Source organism: Eubalaena glacialis, chromosome X (genome assembly GCF_028564815.1).
Source record: "Eubalaena glacialis isolate mEubGla1 chromosome X, mEubGla1.1.hap2.+ XY, whole genome shotgun sequence".
NCBI classification, from domain to species: Eukaryota; Metazoa; Chordata; class Mammalia; order Artiodactyla; family Balaenidae; genus Eubalaena; species Eubalaena glacialis.
The window spans coordinates 123,695,669-123,713,285 of NC_083736.1; the positions used below are offsets into that span (position 1 = coordinate 123,695,669).

At 38.7% G+C, this 17,617-nt stretch overlaps 1 protein-coding gene across 1 annotated transcript in view; it reads left to right on the top strand.

Moving 5' to 3' along the window:
* LOC133081912 (transmembrane 9 superfamily member 2-like) overlaps window positions 1-17,617 on the top strand; it is a 111,350-nt gene that overhangs the window by 13,422 nt on the left and 80,311 nt on the right. Inside the window, 5 exon segments of the mRNA XM_061178226.1 lie at window positions 792-885; window positions 3,958-3,983; window positions 3,985-4,034; window positions 7,802-7,893; window positions 16,037-16,164. Coding sequence (XP_061034209.1) covers window positions 792-885; window positions 3,958-3,983; window positions 3,985-4,034; window positions 7,802-7,893; window positions 16,037-16,164 — 390 coding nt within the window.

A 17,617-nucleotide genomic window follows, 5' to 3' on the forward strand; every position in this document is an offset into this window, starting at 1 on the left:
AAGGTAGGTTTATACTAAGGTTTTTAATGGATGAAGGTGCTTAGTTTAGTAGTGAGTAGTTATTATAAGATTCAGTATGATCGTTCATTTGAGAATAGCAACAAATGATGTACTTCTTAGAAAAAATGATTGTAGTTCCCTTTGGTATTACTTTATTTCTACTAATTAAGCAGAAATAAAATCAGGTCTGATTTTCATTAAAATACCAGGTGTAAGTGTAGGGTGTTAGTATGAGAATTTAAAACATTACAGAGGCCTACCATTTATTTTATCTTCTACCTAAGCCATTTTACATTCAAATTTACTTAAAGGTAATTGTAATTCTTTTCACCTAGTAACTATTTGATTTGTGAGTATGTGGGAATGTGTTTGGAGGTGTTTGTTTTTTAATTCCCCTTTGATCAGCACTGATAATTACAGTTTCTAAATGTCCCAGGTTAGAATCAGTACAGACTTTAAGCCATTGTTTCCTTATTTGTGCTTATATGTAATTTGAAGTTTAATCCTAAAAATAGTGTTGTTTTCTTTTTGATTGTGATTACCTGCGTTACAAAAGTCAAGAGCAGTACCATGAGCATTTTAAATAATGAATTCATAATTATCAGAGGTTAAACAGTTTAAAGAGAAACATATAATGAGGTCTATAAATCATAAATAGAAAGATTCTGGGTCATATTTTTAGAAGAATCTACCATTAAAAGTGGAGAGGCTAGATAAATTATAAGGACTGATTTCTTTGCTGATTTTTTTTTTTTTTTTTTACCTTACTTGAACCTCTCTCTTTTTTTTTTTTTTGACTTCTGTCAAGACTCTGGAAAGAAAAGCCCTTCTGAAAACCTTGGACAAGTACTGTTTGGAGAACGAATAACATCATCTCCTTATGAGGTTATTCAGTTGATCTTATTTTAAATCTTATTTTAAAATGAATCTTCTCAAAACTGACTACATATACAGCCATCCCTCGGTATCCATGGGGGATTGGTTCCAGGACTCACTGCAGATACCAAAATCCACATATGCTCAAGCCCATAGTCAGCCCTCCACATAGGCAGGTTCCGCATCTGCAGATTCAACCAGCCACGGATCGTGTATTAAATTTTACGTCTGCCATCACGGTTGGTTGAGTCTGTGGATGTGGAACCCGCGGAATCAGGGTGCCCACTGTATATTTATTGAAAAAAATCTGCATATAAGTGAACCCGGGTAGTTCAAACTTGTGTTGTTCAAGGGTCAACCATAATTGTACCAGAGTCTTTGCTTTAAAAGGAGGTAAAGAAAAAGGAAAGGAGGTAGAATCTGGCGTTGCCAGAAGAATACATTAATACAGTTGGCCCTCCAAATCCAAGGGTTCCGCATCTGAAGATTCAACCAACCTGGAATCGAAAATATTCGGGGAAAAAAATTCCGGAAAGTTCCCAAAAGCAACACTAGAATTTACATAGCATTTACATTGTGTATTAAGTATTATAAGTAATGTAGAGATGGTATGAAGTACAGTTGACCCTTGAACAACACAGGTTTGAACTGTGTGGGTCTACTTATACCCGGATATTTTTCAATATATGATCTGTGGTTGGCTGCATCCCTGGATGTGGAACCTGATGCAGAGGAACCATCTATGTAGAGGGCCAACTGTAAGTTACAGGTAGATTTTCAACATCAGGGAGGGTTGGCCCCCTAACATCTGCATTGTTCAAGGGTCAACTGTATAGGGGAGGATGTGTGTAGGTTATATGCATATACTCCACCATTTTATATGAGGGACTTGAGCAATGGTGGATTTTGGTATCTGTGAATTTTGATATCCTTGGGAGTTCTAGAACCAGTCCTCCACTGATACTGAGGGATGACTCTATATGCTCTTTAAGCTATCTGCAGTAGTTGGTGGTTCCACACAAAGGTTTTGCCTTTCAAGTTTTATTTTTGCTTCATAAAGAAAAAAAGTTTAATTTTTTGTTCTTGCATATTTTGGGTAGGGTGATATAAGTAGATGTAATTGGACTCTCAGTGTCTATTCATATTGCCCTTGATATCTTAATAGATATGGGGATGGAGTAAGGATGTTTTCAAGAGCAGTCACAGTTACGAAGGCACTAACTTTTTTCTTCTTTTTTCTCAACTTCATTGAAGTATAACTGAAGTACAATAAACTACACATATTGAAAGTGTATAATTTGATCAATTTTAATATATGTGAAAACATCAGACGTTAGCTTGTTTTACAACTTTTTATTTTGAAATAATTACAGATTCACAGGACGCTACAAAAAAATGAACAGGGAGGTCTTGTGTACCCTTTACGCGGGTTTGCCCAATGGTAACATCTTGCATGACTATAGTACAATAGCAAAACCAGGGAATTGACATTGGACAATGCACAGACCTTTTTCAGATTTCACTAGTTTTACATACACTCTTGTGTGTGTGTGTGTGTGTGTGTGTGTGAGATGCAGATTCATGTACCCACCAGCACAGTCAATACACAGCATAGTTCCATCAGCACAAGGCTCCCTCATGCTGCCCATTTACTGTTCTTTTTCTGTTTAGTTTTCAGAATTCTTTGTATATTATATCAATAGTTATGATTCCTTTATTGCAACAGTAGTTTGCAAATAGTTTCTCCCAGTCTGTGGCTTGTGTTTTCGTCTTCTTTATAGGGTCTTTCACAAAGCAAATGTTTTAAATTTTATGTGGTCCAGTAATCAAGTTTTCCTTTTATGCATCATGCTTCTGGTGTCAAGTCTAAGAAGACTTTGCATAGCCTTAGGTCCTGAAGACTTTCTTCTAAAAGTCTTATAATTTGACTTTATATATTTAAGTCTGATCCATTTCGAGTTATTTTTTGTATAAGGTGTGAGGTCTGGGTTGAAATTCTTTTTTTTTTTTGCCTATAGGTGTGCAATTCCTTCAGTACCATTTGCTGGAAAGACCTTTTCAGCAATTTCAGTTCTTCCTCCCCTTACTTGCTTTTGCACCTTTGTGAAAAAATCACTTGGGCCTAGTTGTGTAGGTCTATTTCTGGGTTCTCTATTGATGTGTTCCGTTGGTCTGTGTGTCAGGCATTCGCTTATCGATGATTAAAGTTGCACACAATTCCCCTGTGGAGTACCATTGTCCTAAGAGAAATGTGCGCCTTTTCAAGAAATGCTGTGCTTTGGACGGAAGAAACATGACAGTTTAGTTCAGTTGCCAATAAGGAATTTTAGGGTTAATATTTGTATGATTTCAGGATATGAAGTGTTAAATTTTCATTGTTTATTCTTGCTTATTGTTTTCTGATGAACCACATTGGCACTTCATCTTGATAATCTCCTGTAGCTAGACTTTGTAAATAAGAGGTTTCATATTAAAAGTATCAAATATTTTATTATCACTTTTTTGGTAACAGCTTTATTGAGAGCTCATTCACATACCAAATAATTCACCCACTCATACGTGTCCAATTCAATGCTTTTTAGTATACTCATGGAGTTGTGTAACCATCACTATAACCAATTTTATTATCAGTTTTAAGTGAAGGGTTGTAGATCAAGGTAGTTTTTAGAAAGCTACAGTGGATTGTATTTATTTATTTATTGGCTGCACTGCGCGGCTTGTGGGATCTTAGTTCCCCAACCAGGGGTAGAACCTGCGTCCCCTGCGGTGGAAGCATGAAGTACTAACCGCTGGACTGCCAGGGAATTCCCGCTACAATGGATTTTATACCCCACCTTTTATAATACTGAAGAAGGCAAATTCTTCTGTTTAGTGGTGAAAGCAGTGTGTGTGTGTGTGTGTGTGTCTACTGTAATCATTTTAGGTATGAACTGAAATGTAGAGGAGATAGTGCTGAGAATGATGGCATACTGAAGTCTCTGAAGAAAAGTTTTATTTGTAAGATAAAGTGCTTGTTTTGTGACATTTGATTTATACAATTTAGTCAAATCTCTTAATATTTTTAATTTTCTTTCTTAATAGTTTTCTTTTAACAAGACAGAAACCTGTAAAAGTTTGTGTAAAATCTTATGATACAGCAAATGAAAATCAAAAGAAAAAGCTGTCCTTCTTTGTCTCTTGTAATAGTCTTTATTTTAAAGTCTATTTTGTCTGATATGAGAATTGAGTAGTGTAGGCTTCCTGGTGGAGGGGACTGGTGCCTGTGTTCTGGAGGATGAGGCTGGATCTTGTCTTTCCGGTGTGCAGGAATGTGTCCAGTGGTGTGTTTTGGGGGTGTCTGTGAACTTAGTATGATTTTAGACAGCCTCTCTGCTAATGGGTGGGGTTGTGTTCCTGTCTTGCTAGTTGTTTGGCATAGGGTGTCCAGCACTGTAGTTTGCTGGTTGTTGGGTGGAGCTGGGTCTTAGCATTGTAATGGAGATCTCTTGGAGCGCTTTCGCCGTTTAATATTACATGGAACCGGGAGGTCTTTGGTGGACCAGTGTCCTGAACTCGGCTCTCCCACCTCAGAGGCATAGGCCTGACACCCGACTGGAGCACCAAGACTCTGTCAGCGACATGGCCAGGTATTCTTGCCTTTTGGGAAGTCTGAGGTCTTCTGCCAGCATTCAGTAGGTGTTCTGTAGGAGTTGTTCCACATGTAGATGTATTTCTGATGTATTTGTGGGGAGGAAGGCGATCTCCACGTCTCACTCCTCCACCATCTTGAAGGTCTCCAGGAAACACAAGCTTTAAATGACACATTAAACAAGATGGACTTCATTGATATTTATAGGACATTCCATCCAAAAACAACACAATGCACTTTCTTCTGAAGTGCTCATGGAACATTCTTCAGGATAGATCATATCTTGGGACACAAATCAAACCTTGGTAAATTTAAGAAAACTGAAATCATATCAAGTATCTTTTCTGATCACAACACTATGAGACTAGATATCAATTACACGAAAAAAACTGTAAAAAATACAAACACATGGAGGCTAAACAATACACTACTAAATAACCAAGAGATCACTGAAGAAATCAAAGAGGAAATCAAAAAATACCTAGAAACAAATGACAATGAAAACACAATGACCCAAAACCTATGGGATGCAACAATAGCAGTTCTAAGAGGGAAGTTTATAGCAATAAAATCCTACTTCAAGAAACAAGAAACATCTCAGATCAACAATATAACCTTACACCTAAAGCAATTAGAGAAAGAAGAACCAAAAAACCCCAAAGTTAGCAGAAGGAAAGAAATCATAAAGATCAGATCAGAAATAAATGAAAACAGAAATGAAGGAAACAATAGCAAAGATCAATGAAACTAAAAGATGGTTCTTTGAGAAGATAAAATTGATAAACCGGGCTTCCCTGGTGGTGCAATGGTTAAGAATCCACCTGCCAATGCAGGCGACTTGGGTTTGAGCCCTGGTCTGGGAGGATCCCACATGCCACGGAGCAGCTGGGCCCGTGCGCCACAACTACTGAGCCTGCGCTCTATAGCCCGCGAGCCACAACTACTGAAGCCCGTGCTCTTAGAGCCTGTGCTCTGCAGCAAGAGAAGGCACCTCAGTGAGGTGCTATACAGTAGGTTCTCATTAGGTATCTATTTTATACACAGTATCAATAGTGTATATATGTCAATCCCTGTCTCCCAATTCATTCCACTGCCCCCTTTCCCCCTTGGCATCCATACGTTTGTTTGTTCTCTAAGTTTGTGTCTTTATTTCTGCTTTACAAATAGGTTCATCTGTACCATTTTTCTAGATTCCACATATATGCGTTAATATACGATATTTGTTTTTCTCTTTCTGACTTACTTCACTCTGTATGACAGACTCTAGGTCCATCCATCTCACTACAAATAACTCAGTTTTGTTTCTTTTTTATGGCTGAGTAATATTCCATTGTATATATGTACCACATTTTCTTTATCCATTCATCTGTCAGTGAGCATTTAGGTTGCTTCCATGTCCTGTCTATTGTAAATAGTGCTGCAGTGAACATTGGGGTGCATATGTCTTTTTGAATACGCCCAGTAGTGGGATTGCTGGGTCATATGGTAGTTCTATTTTTAGTTCTTTAAGGAACCTCTATACTCTTTTCCATAGTATAGTGGCTGTATCAATTTACATTCCTGCCAACTGTGCAAGAGGGTTCCCTTTTCTCTACACCCTCTCCAGCATTTATTGTTTGTAGATTTTTTTGATGATGGCCATTCTGACTGGTGTGAGGTGATACCTCATTGTAGTTTTGTTTTGCATCTCTCTAATAATTAGTGATGTTGAGCATCTTTTCATGTGCGTCTTGGCCATCTGTATGTCTTCTTTGGAGAAATGTCTACTTAGGTCTTCTGCCCATTTGTGGATTGAGTTGTTTGATTTTTTGATATTGAGCTGCATGAGCTGTTTATATATTTTGGAGATTAATCCTTTGTCAGTTGCTTCATTTGCACATATTTTCTCCCATTCTGAGGGTTGTCTTTTCGTCTTATTTATGGTTTCCTTTGCTGTGCAAAAGCTTTTAAGTTTCATTAGGTCCCATTTGTTTATTTTTGTTTTTATTCTCATTACTATAGGAGGTGGGTCAGAAAAGATCTTGCTGTGATTTATGTCAGAGTGTTCTTCCTATGTTTTCCTCTAAGAGTTTTATAGTGTCCGGTCTTACATTTAGGTCTTTTTTTTTTTTTAACATTTAATTAATTAATTAATTTTATTTTTTGGCTGTGCCGTGTGTTAGTTGTGGCATGAGGGATCTTCATGGTGGGCATGTGGGATCTTTCGTTGTGGCGTGCAGGCTTCTCTCTAGTTGTGGCATGTGGGTTTTCTCTTCTCTAGCTGTGGTGCATGGGCTCCAGGGCACATGGGCTCTGTAGTTTGTGGCACATGGGCTCTCTAGTTGAGGTGCATGAGCTCAGTAGTTTTGGCTCGAGGGATTAGTTTCCCTGCGGCACGTGGGATCTTAGTTCCCCGACCAGGGATTGAACCCATGTCCCCTGCATTGTAAGGCAGATTCTTTACCACTGGACCACCAGGGGAGTCCCTACATTTAGGTCTTTAATCCATTTTGAGTTTGTTTTTGTGTATGGTGTTAGGGAGTGTTCTAATGTTATTCATTTACATGTAGCTGTCCAGTTTTCCCAGTGCTACTTATTGAAGAGACTATCTTTTCTCCATTGTATATTCTTGCCTCCTCTGTCATAGATTAGGTGACCATAGGTGTATGGGTTTATCTCTGGGCTTTCTATCCTGTTCCATTGATCTATATTTCTGTTTTTGTGCCAATACCATACTGTCTTGATTATTGTAGCTTTGTAGTATAGTCTGAAGTCAGGGAACCTGATTCCTCCTGCTCCGTTTTTCTTTCTCAAGATTACTTTGGCTGTTTGGGGTCTTTTGTGTTTCCATACAAGTTATAAAATTTTTTGTTCTAATTCTGTGAAAATTGCCGTTGATAATTTGTTAGGGATTGCATTGAATCTGTAGATTGCTTTGGGTAGTAGAATCATTTTCACAATATTGATTCTTCCAATCCAAGAACATGGTATATCTCCCCATCTGTTTGTGTTGTCTTTGATTTCTTTCATTAGTATCTTATAGTTTTCTGCATACAGGTCTTTTGTCTTCTTAGGTAGATTTGTTCCTAGGTATTTTTTTCTTTTTGTTGCAATGGTAACTCAGATCTTTTTATCTTAGAAGTCCCAATCACACTGTTTTTGAAATCTGTCTTGTGGTTTTCAAACGGTTTTCTACTGGGCCCTAGGGTAATAGAAGTGTCTTGGGGCTGCTGTGGAGGCTGAATGGGCATGGAAGGGCTCAACCAGGGCAGCATTGCTTATAATCTGTGTTACATGTGGAGACTTGACATGTATCAGCAATGGGGATGAAGGGGGAGACTCGATGTGGATCAGCAGTGGGGATGAAGGGGAAGGGAGAGAGAGGAGCAGAGGATGCCTGCCAGGTTTCTGTTCTGGTGTCTAATTGGTGGTACCCTTCATTGTTTCTTTCCAGAGAAAAGGGCATTGCTTCTTGAATTTCAGTCATTCATGCACCACCTTGGTGATTTTTGCCACATCTGAGGCACCTGTATTATTATTTATCCATCATTTATTTTTTTTGGCTGTGCTGCACGGCTTGTGGGATCTCAGTTCCCTGACCAGGGATTGAAACTGGGCCCTGACAGGGAAAGCCCAGAATCCTAACCACTAAGCCACCGGGGAACTCCCTATTTATCCATAATTTAACTTAAATTTATTTAAAAGGAAATTACAGAAATTACAGGCTTAGTGTACTACTTATATATTTTATTCATCTATTTTCAAGTAACTAGATTAAAAAGTAGAGTACAGACTGTTTTTTCACCTAGTACCTAAAATTATTTCATATATCCCCAGTGATATGTATTTCTCACAGTGGGAAACATTCACATAGGGAATGTGGGAGGAAAAGCAGCAAACAACTGCTTAATTGATAATTCTTTTAAAGTAAGGGAAAAGTGACAGAAGGCAGGAGTTAATGAGCAGGAGAAATTTGCATTAATATAGTCTGTGTTTGATACTCTACATGGAAGTCTATATGGAAATTTTTTTTTTTTTTGGCCGCACTTCCCGGCTTGCGGGATCTTAGTTCCCTGACCGGGGATTGAACCCGGGCCCTCGGCAGTGAAAGCACAGAGTCCTAACCACTGGACTGCCAAGGAATTCCCTGGAATGGTTCTTTGGAACCATTTAAAGACCACATCTTTGAAGGTCTGGGAAGAATAAATGGGCCAATAGGATGAAAGAGCCCCAGTTGGCCAGAGTAGCAGTAACTTTTATCAACATTTGTGGGTTGCCACCCTAAGATTATGAAGGTTAAGTGAAACCAGCAGTTGTCTTTTGTCATCCCTTTTATATATAGAGGAACGCTTTCTTGAGAATTTTCTCATTCATTTTTATTTTAAGGAATTTTTTTTTTTTTTGGCCGCACTGCACCGCATGTGGGATGTCAGTTCCCCAACCAGGGATTGAACCCATGCCCACTGCGGTGGAAGCATGGAGTCCTAACCACTGGACTGCCAGGGAAGTCCCTAAGGATATTTATTTTGGGTAGATGTTGATGTCCTCCTCCTTCCCCCCTTTACATGCAGACTTCCTTCCATTGCAAACTTAAAGCTGTAGGGAAGTTTCAGAAAAGTTGTTTATAGTGTTTATAGTGTAATTGATCTTTTTTGCAGGAATAATTATATCACTTATTCTCAAAGTGAGGTCTGGGACTCTCTGAGAACTTTTCAGGGAGTCTTCCAGGTGAAAACTATTTCCATAATACTATTAAGATGTTTTTTGCCTTCTTTACTCTCACTCTTTCATGAGTGTACAGTGGAATTTTCCAGAAGCTATGTGAAGTGTGATGATGTCATCACTCTAAAGGCTAATGGAATGTGTGATTCTGTACACTTGCGTTTTAAAATTTTCTCATTTTAAGTTCTAATTTGTTCACTATGGGTAGATATAACCCTCATAAACAGAAACTCTTTAGGGTTTTTCATAATTTTTAAGAGTAGGAGTCCTGAGACTAAAAAAGTTTGAGAACTGCTGAATTAGATATTTAGAATCAAAGTGGCAAATATGGTTGTCTTATCAATAGAAAGTTTTAAATTCATTAAGTACACTAGCACTGTACAAACACCACCACGATGATTACAAAAGTAATACCTGTTTGGTGACTTCCCTGGTGGTCCACTGGTTGGGGCTCTGAGCTTCCACTGCAGGGGGCCCGGGTTCCATCCCTGGTCGGGGAACTAGGATCCCCTCATGCCGCGTGTTGCAGCCAAAAAAAAAGGAAAAAAAAAGTAATACATGTTTGTAAAACCCTCATACAACACAGAGGTATAAAGAGTATGAAGTGACAGTCTTCATATAATCCTCCTCAATTTTAATAGATTCTTTTTATGTATACATAATTTCTTAATCTAAGTGAGATTGTAATATATATATTTTTGTAATCTGCTTCTTTGTCTTTACTTAGAAGTTTATAATGGACTTCTTTCCATGTTCATTTTGTATATTATGTATATATACACACACATATGTACAGAGAGAGGGAATACAAGAACGAGAAAATGATTATACTTTTTAATAGTTTCATAATATTCCATTGTATGGATGGATCATAATTTTTTATCCATTCCATCATGATTAGCTGTTTTCAATTTTTGTTATTAATGATGCTGCAGTGAACATTCTTTTACCTCTCTGAGTCTCATCTGTAAAATGGGAATAAGGATAGTATATACCACATAGGATTGTTGTGAGGATAAATAGGATAAGACTTGTAAAGTTCTTGGAGCAGTGTCTGACACATAGTAGGCACTCAATAAATGATAGTTATTATTGTGCAAACCTCTGTGTAGTCTTTTCTAATTATGACCTTAGGATAAATTCATATAAGTGTAATTGCTGGGTCAAAGGATATGGACTTTTAAAAAAACCTTTTTGTTGTAAAATGCAGATACAGAAAACCATACAGAACAAATATAAAGTGTAATGAATTGTTATAAGGGGAACACCTCTGTAAACCCCAGCCAGATCAAGAAATAGAATTTGGCCAGCCACCCCAGAAGGTATCCATGTGTCCCTACCCAGTTACAACACTCTTCCTTCCCCTAAAATAACCACTGTCCTAACTTTTACCCTAATCATTTCCTTGAGTTTCTTTTATGGTTTTGTCACCCAAGTCTATATCCCTAGACGCTATAGTTTAGACTTGATCATTTTATGTATCTTTTTTCAATGTTTTTTGTGAGCATTTTCAAATGCACAAACAGTTGAATGAATTATATAGTGGACACTCATAAACCCAGCACGTAGATTCTATAATTAGCATATTCTGTGTTTGATTTATCACCTTTCTATCCATTTGTCCATTCCTGTATTATTCATCCAAACAATGGTGCATTTTCCTCTGTCCCTGATTCCTTCAAATTGGTAGATGGATCCAGCGGCTTGATTAGATTCAGGTTTGATCTCTTTGGCAAGATAAAGTAGTGATGTGTTCTTTCATCAGGAGGCACATGATATCACCAGAATGTGGCACATTTGTTACAATTGATGAATCTTCATTGATACACCATTATCACCCAAAGTCCATAGTTTACATTAGGGTTCACTCTTGGTATTGTACATTTTATGGGTTTGGACAAATGTATGATGACATGTATTCATTGTTATAATATCATACAGAGTAGTTTCACTGCCCTAAAAATCTTCTGTACTCTGCCTATTCATCCCCCTCCACCTGATGTCTTTTGTTTCTCTCTTTTACTATGATAAGTGGATCCATTAATTCCTTAGAGGTTGCTGAGGCTGAAGAAACAGGAGCATGCGGAGTGAGCATTCATCAACCAGGAAACAAAACCCTTTTCTCTTGCAGTGTCTATCCAGCGCCCTCTACTGACAAAGCTTCATTCAGTGTCAGGTTGCGAAGGAGAACTATTTAAAATATTGAAAGGGCCCAGATAATTTTCACAGAGGTCAAAGAACATGAATTTGGGGATGAGAGGCAGTAAATCAATAACTGGCACACCTTACATGCATGTACTGATCAATACTCTGATGAAAGAGACCCCTTGCATATCTCCAGAAATCTCTGTGCGGCTCTCCTCTCTCTGGTAATCTGCCCCACCAAATCTAGCCCTCTTGGCCTCTCTGGACTTTGAACTTTGTCTTCTCAACTGGAAGAGATTGCAGGGCTCTGCTTGGGTACCCTTTCCCTGCACCACAACCTGGAAATCCTCTCTGGGAAGGAAGCGTGAGGCTTCCCCTTCTCTGGGTGATCACTCTTTTAATGTTCTTTGTTGTCCAAGGTCTGAAAACTGTTGTTTCGTATATTTTACCCATTTGAAAAAGTTGTTTAAAGTGAAAGAGTAAATCTAGTCTCGTGTTATTCAATCATGTCTGGAGGAGGAAGTCCAGCTCTCTTGCTTTCTTTTTGCATACGTTTGCTTTGTGTAACTTTGCCTATCCTTTCATTTTTAACTTTTCAGAATCTCTTTTAGATGTGTCTCTTTTATACAACATGTTGTTGAGTTTTGCTTTGTGGTATCTTCTGAAAAATCTTTTTCTCTTAATAGGTGAGTTAAGCCCATTTACATGTATTGATATGACATTTGCTTTCAGTTCTGTTTTATTACATTTTCTTTACTATTTTGATATTTCACATTTTATTGATTCTAAGACTCATGTTTCCCCATATTTTAACATTTATGAAATCAAGATGTCTTCCAGTTGATGGCATGTTAAAGGTTAATTGACAGTGTCTTTTTTTAGCAGCACATAAAATAATGATTTTTTTAAAAATTTAAAAAAATTTTATTTATTTAATTTATTTATTTTTGGCTACATTGGGTCTTCCTTGCTGCGCGCGGGCTTTCTCTAGTTGTGGTGAGCAGGGGCTACTCTTCGTTGTAGTGCGTGGGCTTCTCATTGCGGTGGCTTCTCCTGTTGCGGAGCACGGGCTCTAGGCGTGCGGGCTTCAGTAGTTGTGGCATGTGGGCTCAGTAGTTGTGGCTCGCGGGCTCTAGAGCACAGGCTCAGTAGTTGTGGCACATGGGCTTAGTTGCTCCGCAGCATGTGGGATTTTCCTGGATCAGGGCTGGAACCTGTGTCCCCTGCACTGGCAGGCAGATTCCTAACCACTGTGCCACCAGGGAAGCCCGTAACGATGTTTTACAAGTGGTGGCATTTTAGATTCTATGAAATATAATATTTATTTGAAAAGTCTTTATGTGGTATACATTTTTATTGTTGTAATTCTTCTAATATTTAAGGTTTGTATTTCTGTTATAGTCCTTTCATTTATACCTACTTATTAGTCACTGTTTTTTTTTTGTTTTGTCTGTGCCACACAGCTTGTGGGATCTCAGTTCCCCGACCAGGGGTTGAACTCTGGCCGAGGCAGTGAAAGCCCAGAATCCTAACCAGTAGGCCACCAGGGAACTCCCAATCACTTCTTTCTTTAGAGGGTGTTATGCAGTTTCATGATTATGTGTCTGGTTATGGATTTTTGTTTTGCTTTTTTTAAAAAAAATTAATTAATTTTTGGCTGCATTGGGTCTTCATTGCTGCGTGCGGGCTTTTCTCTAGTTGTGGTGAGCGGGGGCTACTCTTCGTTGTGGTGCGCGGGCTTCTCACTGCGGTGGCTTCTCTTGTTGTGGAGCATGGGCTCTAGGCGCGTGGGCTTCAGTAGTTGTGGCACATGGGCTCAGTAGTTGTGGCTTATGGGCTCTAGAGCACAGTCTCAGTAGTTGTGGTGCACGGGCTTAGTTGCTCCATGGCATGTGGGATCTTCCTGGACCAGGGCTCAAACCCGTGTCCCCTGCATTGGCAGGTGGATTCTCAACCACTGCGCCACCAGGGAAGTCCCTGTTTTGCTTTGTTTTTAATCCTGTTTGTAATTCCTTAAGTTTCCTGGATTGGTGCCTTTTATCAGCTCTGTAATTCTCAGCCATGGTGAGATATTTTCTTCTTTCCTTTTCAGACTCTAATTAAAGCTATGTTAAATGTTATTTTCTCCTCCGTGTCTCTCTTTTGCTTTTTTTAAAAATAAATTTATTTTATTTATAAAATAAATTTATTTATTTTAATAAATTTTTTATTTAATAAATTTATTTAATAAATAAAATTTTTAAATAATTTTATTTATTTATTTTTGGCTGTGTTGGGTCTTCGTTGCTGTGCGTGGGCTTTCTCTAGTTGCTTTGAGCGGGGGCTGCTCTTCCTTGCGGTGTGTGGGCTTCTCACTGCGGTGGCTTCTCTTGTTGCGGAGCACAGGCTCTAGGCCCGCGGGCTTCAGTAGTTGTGGCTCGCGGGCTCTAGAGCGCAGCCTCAGTAGTTGTGGCACATGGGCTTAGTTGCTCTGCGGCATGTGGGATCTTCCCGGACCAGGGCTCGAACCCGTGTCCCCTGCATTGGCAGGCAGATTCCTAACCACTGTGCCACCAGGAAAGCCCCTCCTCCATGTCTGTTAACTTCCCTTCTGTATTTTCCATTTTTTTCCTGTGCTATGTTCTTCTGGTCTATCTTCTAGTCTATAAATTCTCTTTTCACTTGTTCCTTTTCTTAAGAGAAGAAAATTTCAGTAATCATCTTCTCATTTCTACAAGTTTTGTTCTTCAGATCTGCTAGGTCATTATTTTGTACTTTTCTATTTCATGCACATGCTTTCACACTTGTATTTGATGTCTTTAAAATATATTAAATTTGGTTAGTTTTAAATCTGCTTGTGATCATTTCTGGATCTGAACTCTTTACAAGTTTGTTTCTGCTGATTCTTGCTCATAATTCCTTTTTCTTGTATGCTTCATTTTCTGGACTACATACTTATTGTTCTCGAAGATTGTTTGTGGAGTTTCTTTGAGTCCAAGGGTCAAAGTATTTTCCTCCAGAGAGGATTTTCCTTTACTTCCACAAGGAGTCTTTGGGAAATACCAGTCTGGGACCACCTTAAAGCAAATTCATAACTTGAACTTTCTGGGGCCACTTTGATGATGTGAATCCAGCCTGCAAATCTATGTCATAATAGCTAATATTTAGGCTTTCTATGCCAAGCACTGCACTAAGTACTTTACATACATTATTCTGTTTAATCCTCTCAACAATCTTATGGGCAATCCTATTATTGTCCCCAATTTTAAAAAGGGGAAACTGAGACTCAAAGAGGTTAAATGACTTGTCTGTGATCATATAGCTAGTAAATGGCTGTCCGATTGCAAAGTTCATATCGTTAACCCTTGTCTTAGTTTGCTAGGGCTGCTGTAACAAAGTACCACAAAATGGGTTTCTTAAAACAACAAAAATTTATTGTCTCAGAGTTTTGGAGACTAGAAGTCCGAGATGAAGGTGTCAGCAGCACTGCTGGTTCCTTCTGAGGGCTCTGAGGGAGAATCTGTTCCATGCCTCTCTCCTAAATTCTAGTGAAGGCCAGCAGTCCTTGGCTTGTGGCTGCATCCCTCCAGTCTCCTCCTCTGTCTTTACATGGCCTTCTGCCTGTGTGTTTCTCTCTCTACATGGCCTTTTCCTCTTTTTATGAAGACTCTGGTTATATTGGATTAGAGCCCACTCGAATGGCCTCATTCATCTTAACTTGATTTTGTCTTACAGAGACCCTATTTCCAAATAAGGTCACATTCACAGGTACAGTGGGTTAGGACTTAAGCCTGTCTTTTCGGGGGGGACACAGTCCAACCCATCACAACTCTTATACAAAAACTGCCCCCCAAATCCTTATGGAAAAATAGTCCCTTACTCTCCCTTAACCACTGGTTCTCAAAGTGTGTTCCAGGACCAGGAGCATCAGCACCACCTGGGAGCTTGTTAGACATACAGAATCTCAGGCTTCACCCTAGGCCCAGTGAGTCAGAATCTGCATTTTAACAAGATCCCTGGGCAATTTGTATAAACTTTCAAGTTTAAGAAGAATTGATTGAAGATAATTATCTTCAGATATAGTTGTGGCAACTAGGGAGTGAACTAATGAATACTTGGCTGGTAGAGAGAGTTTCACTCCGTTTTTATCTGTTTGATGCTTCTGATTATAAATGTAGATATACCCTCATTATACAAAATTTGGTAAGTACAGAAAAATCTAAAGAAGTAGAGGAAAAATTATTGCCTATAATCTCACTACCCAGAGGCGCCACAGTTAACATTCTGAAACACAGCTTCCTTCTATTTTTTCTTGCTTCATTACTTTTACCATAAATAAAGCCCAAACTCTTGATAGGCTTAAACTTTAAGTACTGATAACATTTTATTAGTTTATTTGTATTACTTCATAGTTTTGTGTGGTTAAAAATCCAGCGACGCATGCATTTGTGAATTTTACATTTGCAATATTATTCCTTTGTAACAACTATTTAAAACTGTAGAATTAACTAACATCTTAATTTTAGGCCAGATGCTCAGGGCTGCAGTTTTTATCTTATAAAAACACATTTACACTTCAGTATGCTTAATTTATAGCTCGATTTTTTAGAAGTAATATATCCCATTTTCATTCCGTGATTAGATTTTACATTTTTTAGTTTGCAGGAAAAGTTCAAACTTCTTTCAAATTTCTTTATCTTTCTGCAGTCTGAATTCAACAAAAGTAATACTTTCTACCTCTTCAACCACGTTGATATTACCATTACATATCACGGGGAAAGTGAAACAAATTGGGGTATTGTAAGATTGGTTACTGCTAGACTTGATCCCAAAAGGTAATTACAGAATCTCTTTTTAATTAGTTCCATTAATTTAAAAATTAATTCAAAATGTAGAAGATCTCACCAGAATTTTTATTTTTAGGATACATGTGTGATATAACCTTAGACATAAAGTTTGAAAAATCAAATAGGCAGGGACTTCCCTAGTGGTGCAGTGGTTAAGAATCCACCTGCCAATGCAGGGACACGGGTTCCATCCCTGGTCCGGGAAGATCCCACATGCTGTGGAGCAACTGAGCCCGTGCGCCACAACTACTGAGCCCACGTGCCACAACTACTGAAGCCTGCGTGCTCTAGGGCCCGAGTGCCGCAACTACTGAGCCCACATGCTGCAACTACTGAAGCCCATGCACCTAGAGCCTGTGCTCCACAATGAGAGAAACCACCGCAATGAGAAGCCCATGCTCCACAACAAGAGTAGCCCCCGCTCGCCATAACTAAAGAAAGCCCGCACGCAGCACTGAAGACCCAACGCAGCCAAAAATTAAAAAAAGAAAAAAGAAAAATCAAATAGGCAATTTTATTCCATTTAACCTATGGTAAGCATCTGAATAACATGTAATGTGAGGAAGAACTGGCAGACCTGGAAGAGAATTGACTTATTGAGGGTATCCTAACTCTCTTCTTTAGTTGCTGCCATATGACAAAGAGATTAGATTAAGATTTGTGTTTCTTCAGAGGACAATTCTAGTACCAGTGGAGTCTATTAGGCAGGTATCAGCTGGGTATAAGGAAGAATCTGCTAGCAATTAGAGCTCTCTAACATTTGAATAAGCAACCTCAAGAATTAGTGAGTAGTTAATGCCTACACATTTGTAGGAAGAGCCTAGATGACCCAGCTCTTTGAGATTTCATAGTTAGGCACCCAGCATAGTGTCTGGTCCCTAGTAAGTGAGTGGTCCCTAGTAAGTGAGTGCTTAATGCCTGGTCCCTAGTAAGTGAGTGTCTGGTCCCTAGTAAGTGAGTGCTTAATGAATTGTAAAGGGCAATTCTGTATTGGGTAAGAGACTAGACAGGTGACCTTTAATGTTCCAACTTTAAGATTCTTTGAAACTGTAGGATAAGAATAGTACTCTTCAATTAAAAGGGATAGAGGGGGAATATATCATACAGTGTATCAAATCATGATCCATATGGGCAAAATATTATAAAACCTGAAATATTAGGATGGGAAAAGTGATCCTTTGAAACTTACGTGAAGTATATTAAAGGAGGTAAGTGTGGTATGGTTTTCTGAACACAGAACAAGGAATTTGGAAATTTGGATTTTTGTCTCATCTCTGCTGGTTCCATTTTGGAAGTCAACCTTAAGTTCATCGAGATGAATCAGACTTCATTGTTTTTAAGCCTACTGACCTGTTTTACTTTAGCCAAGGTTGTTCCATCTGTCACAGCTGATGGCCAAAGGGAAAGAATAGTTAGAGAATGTACTGTGCCACGCTTTTGA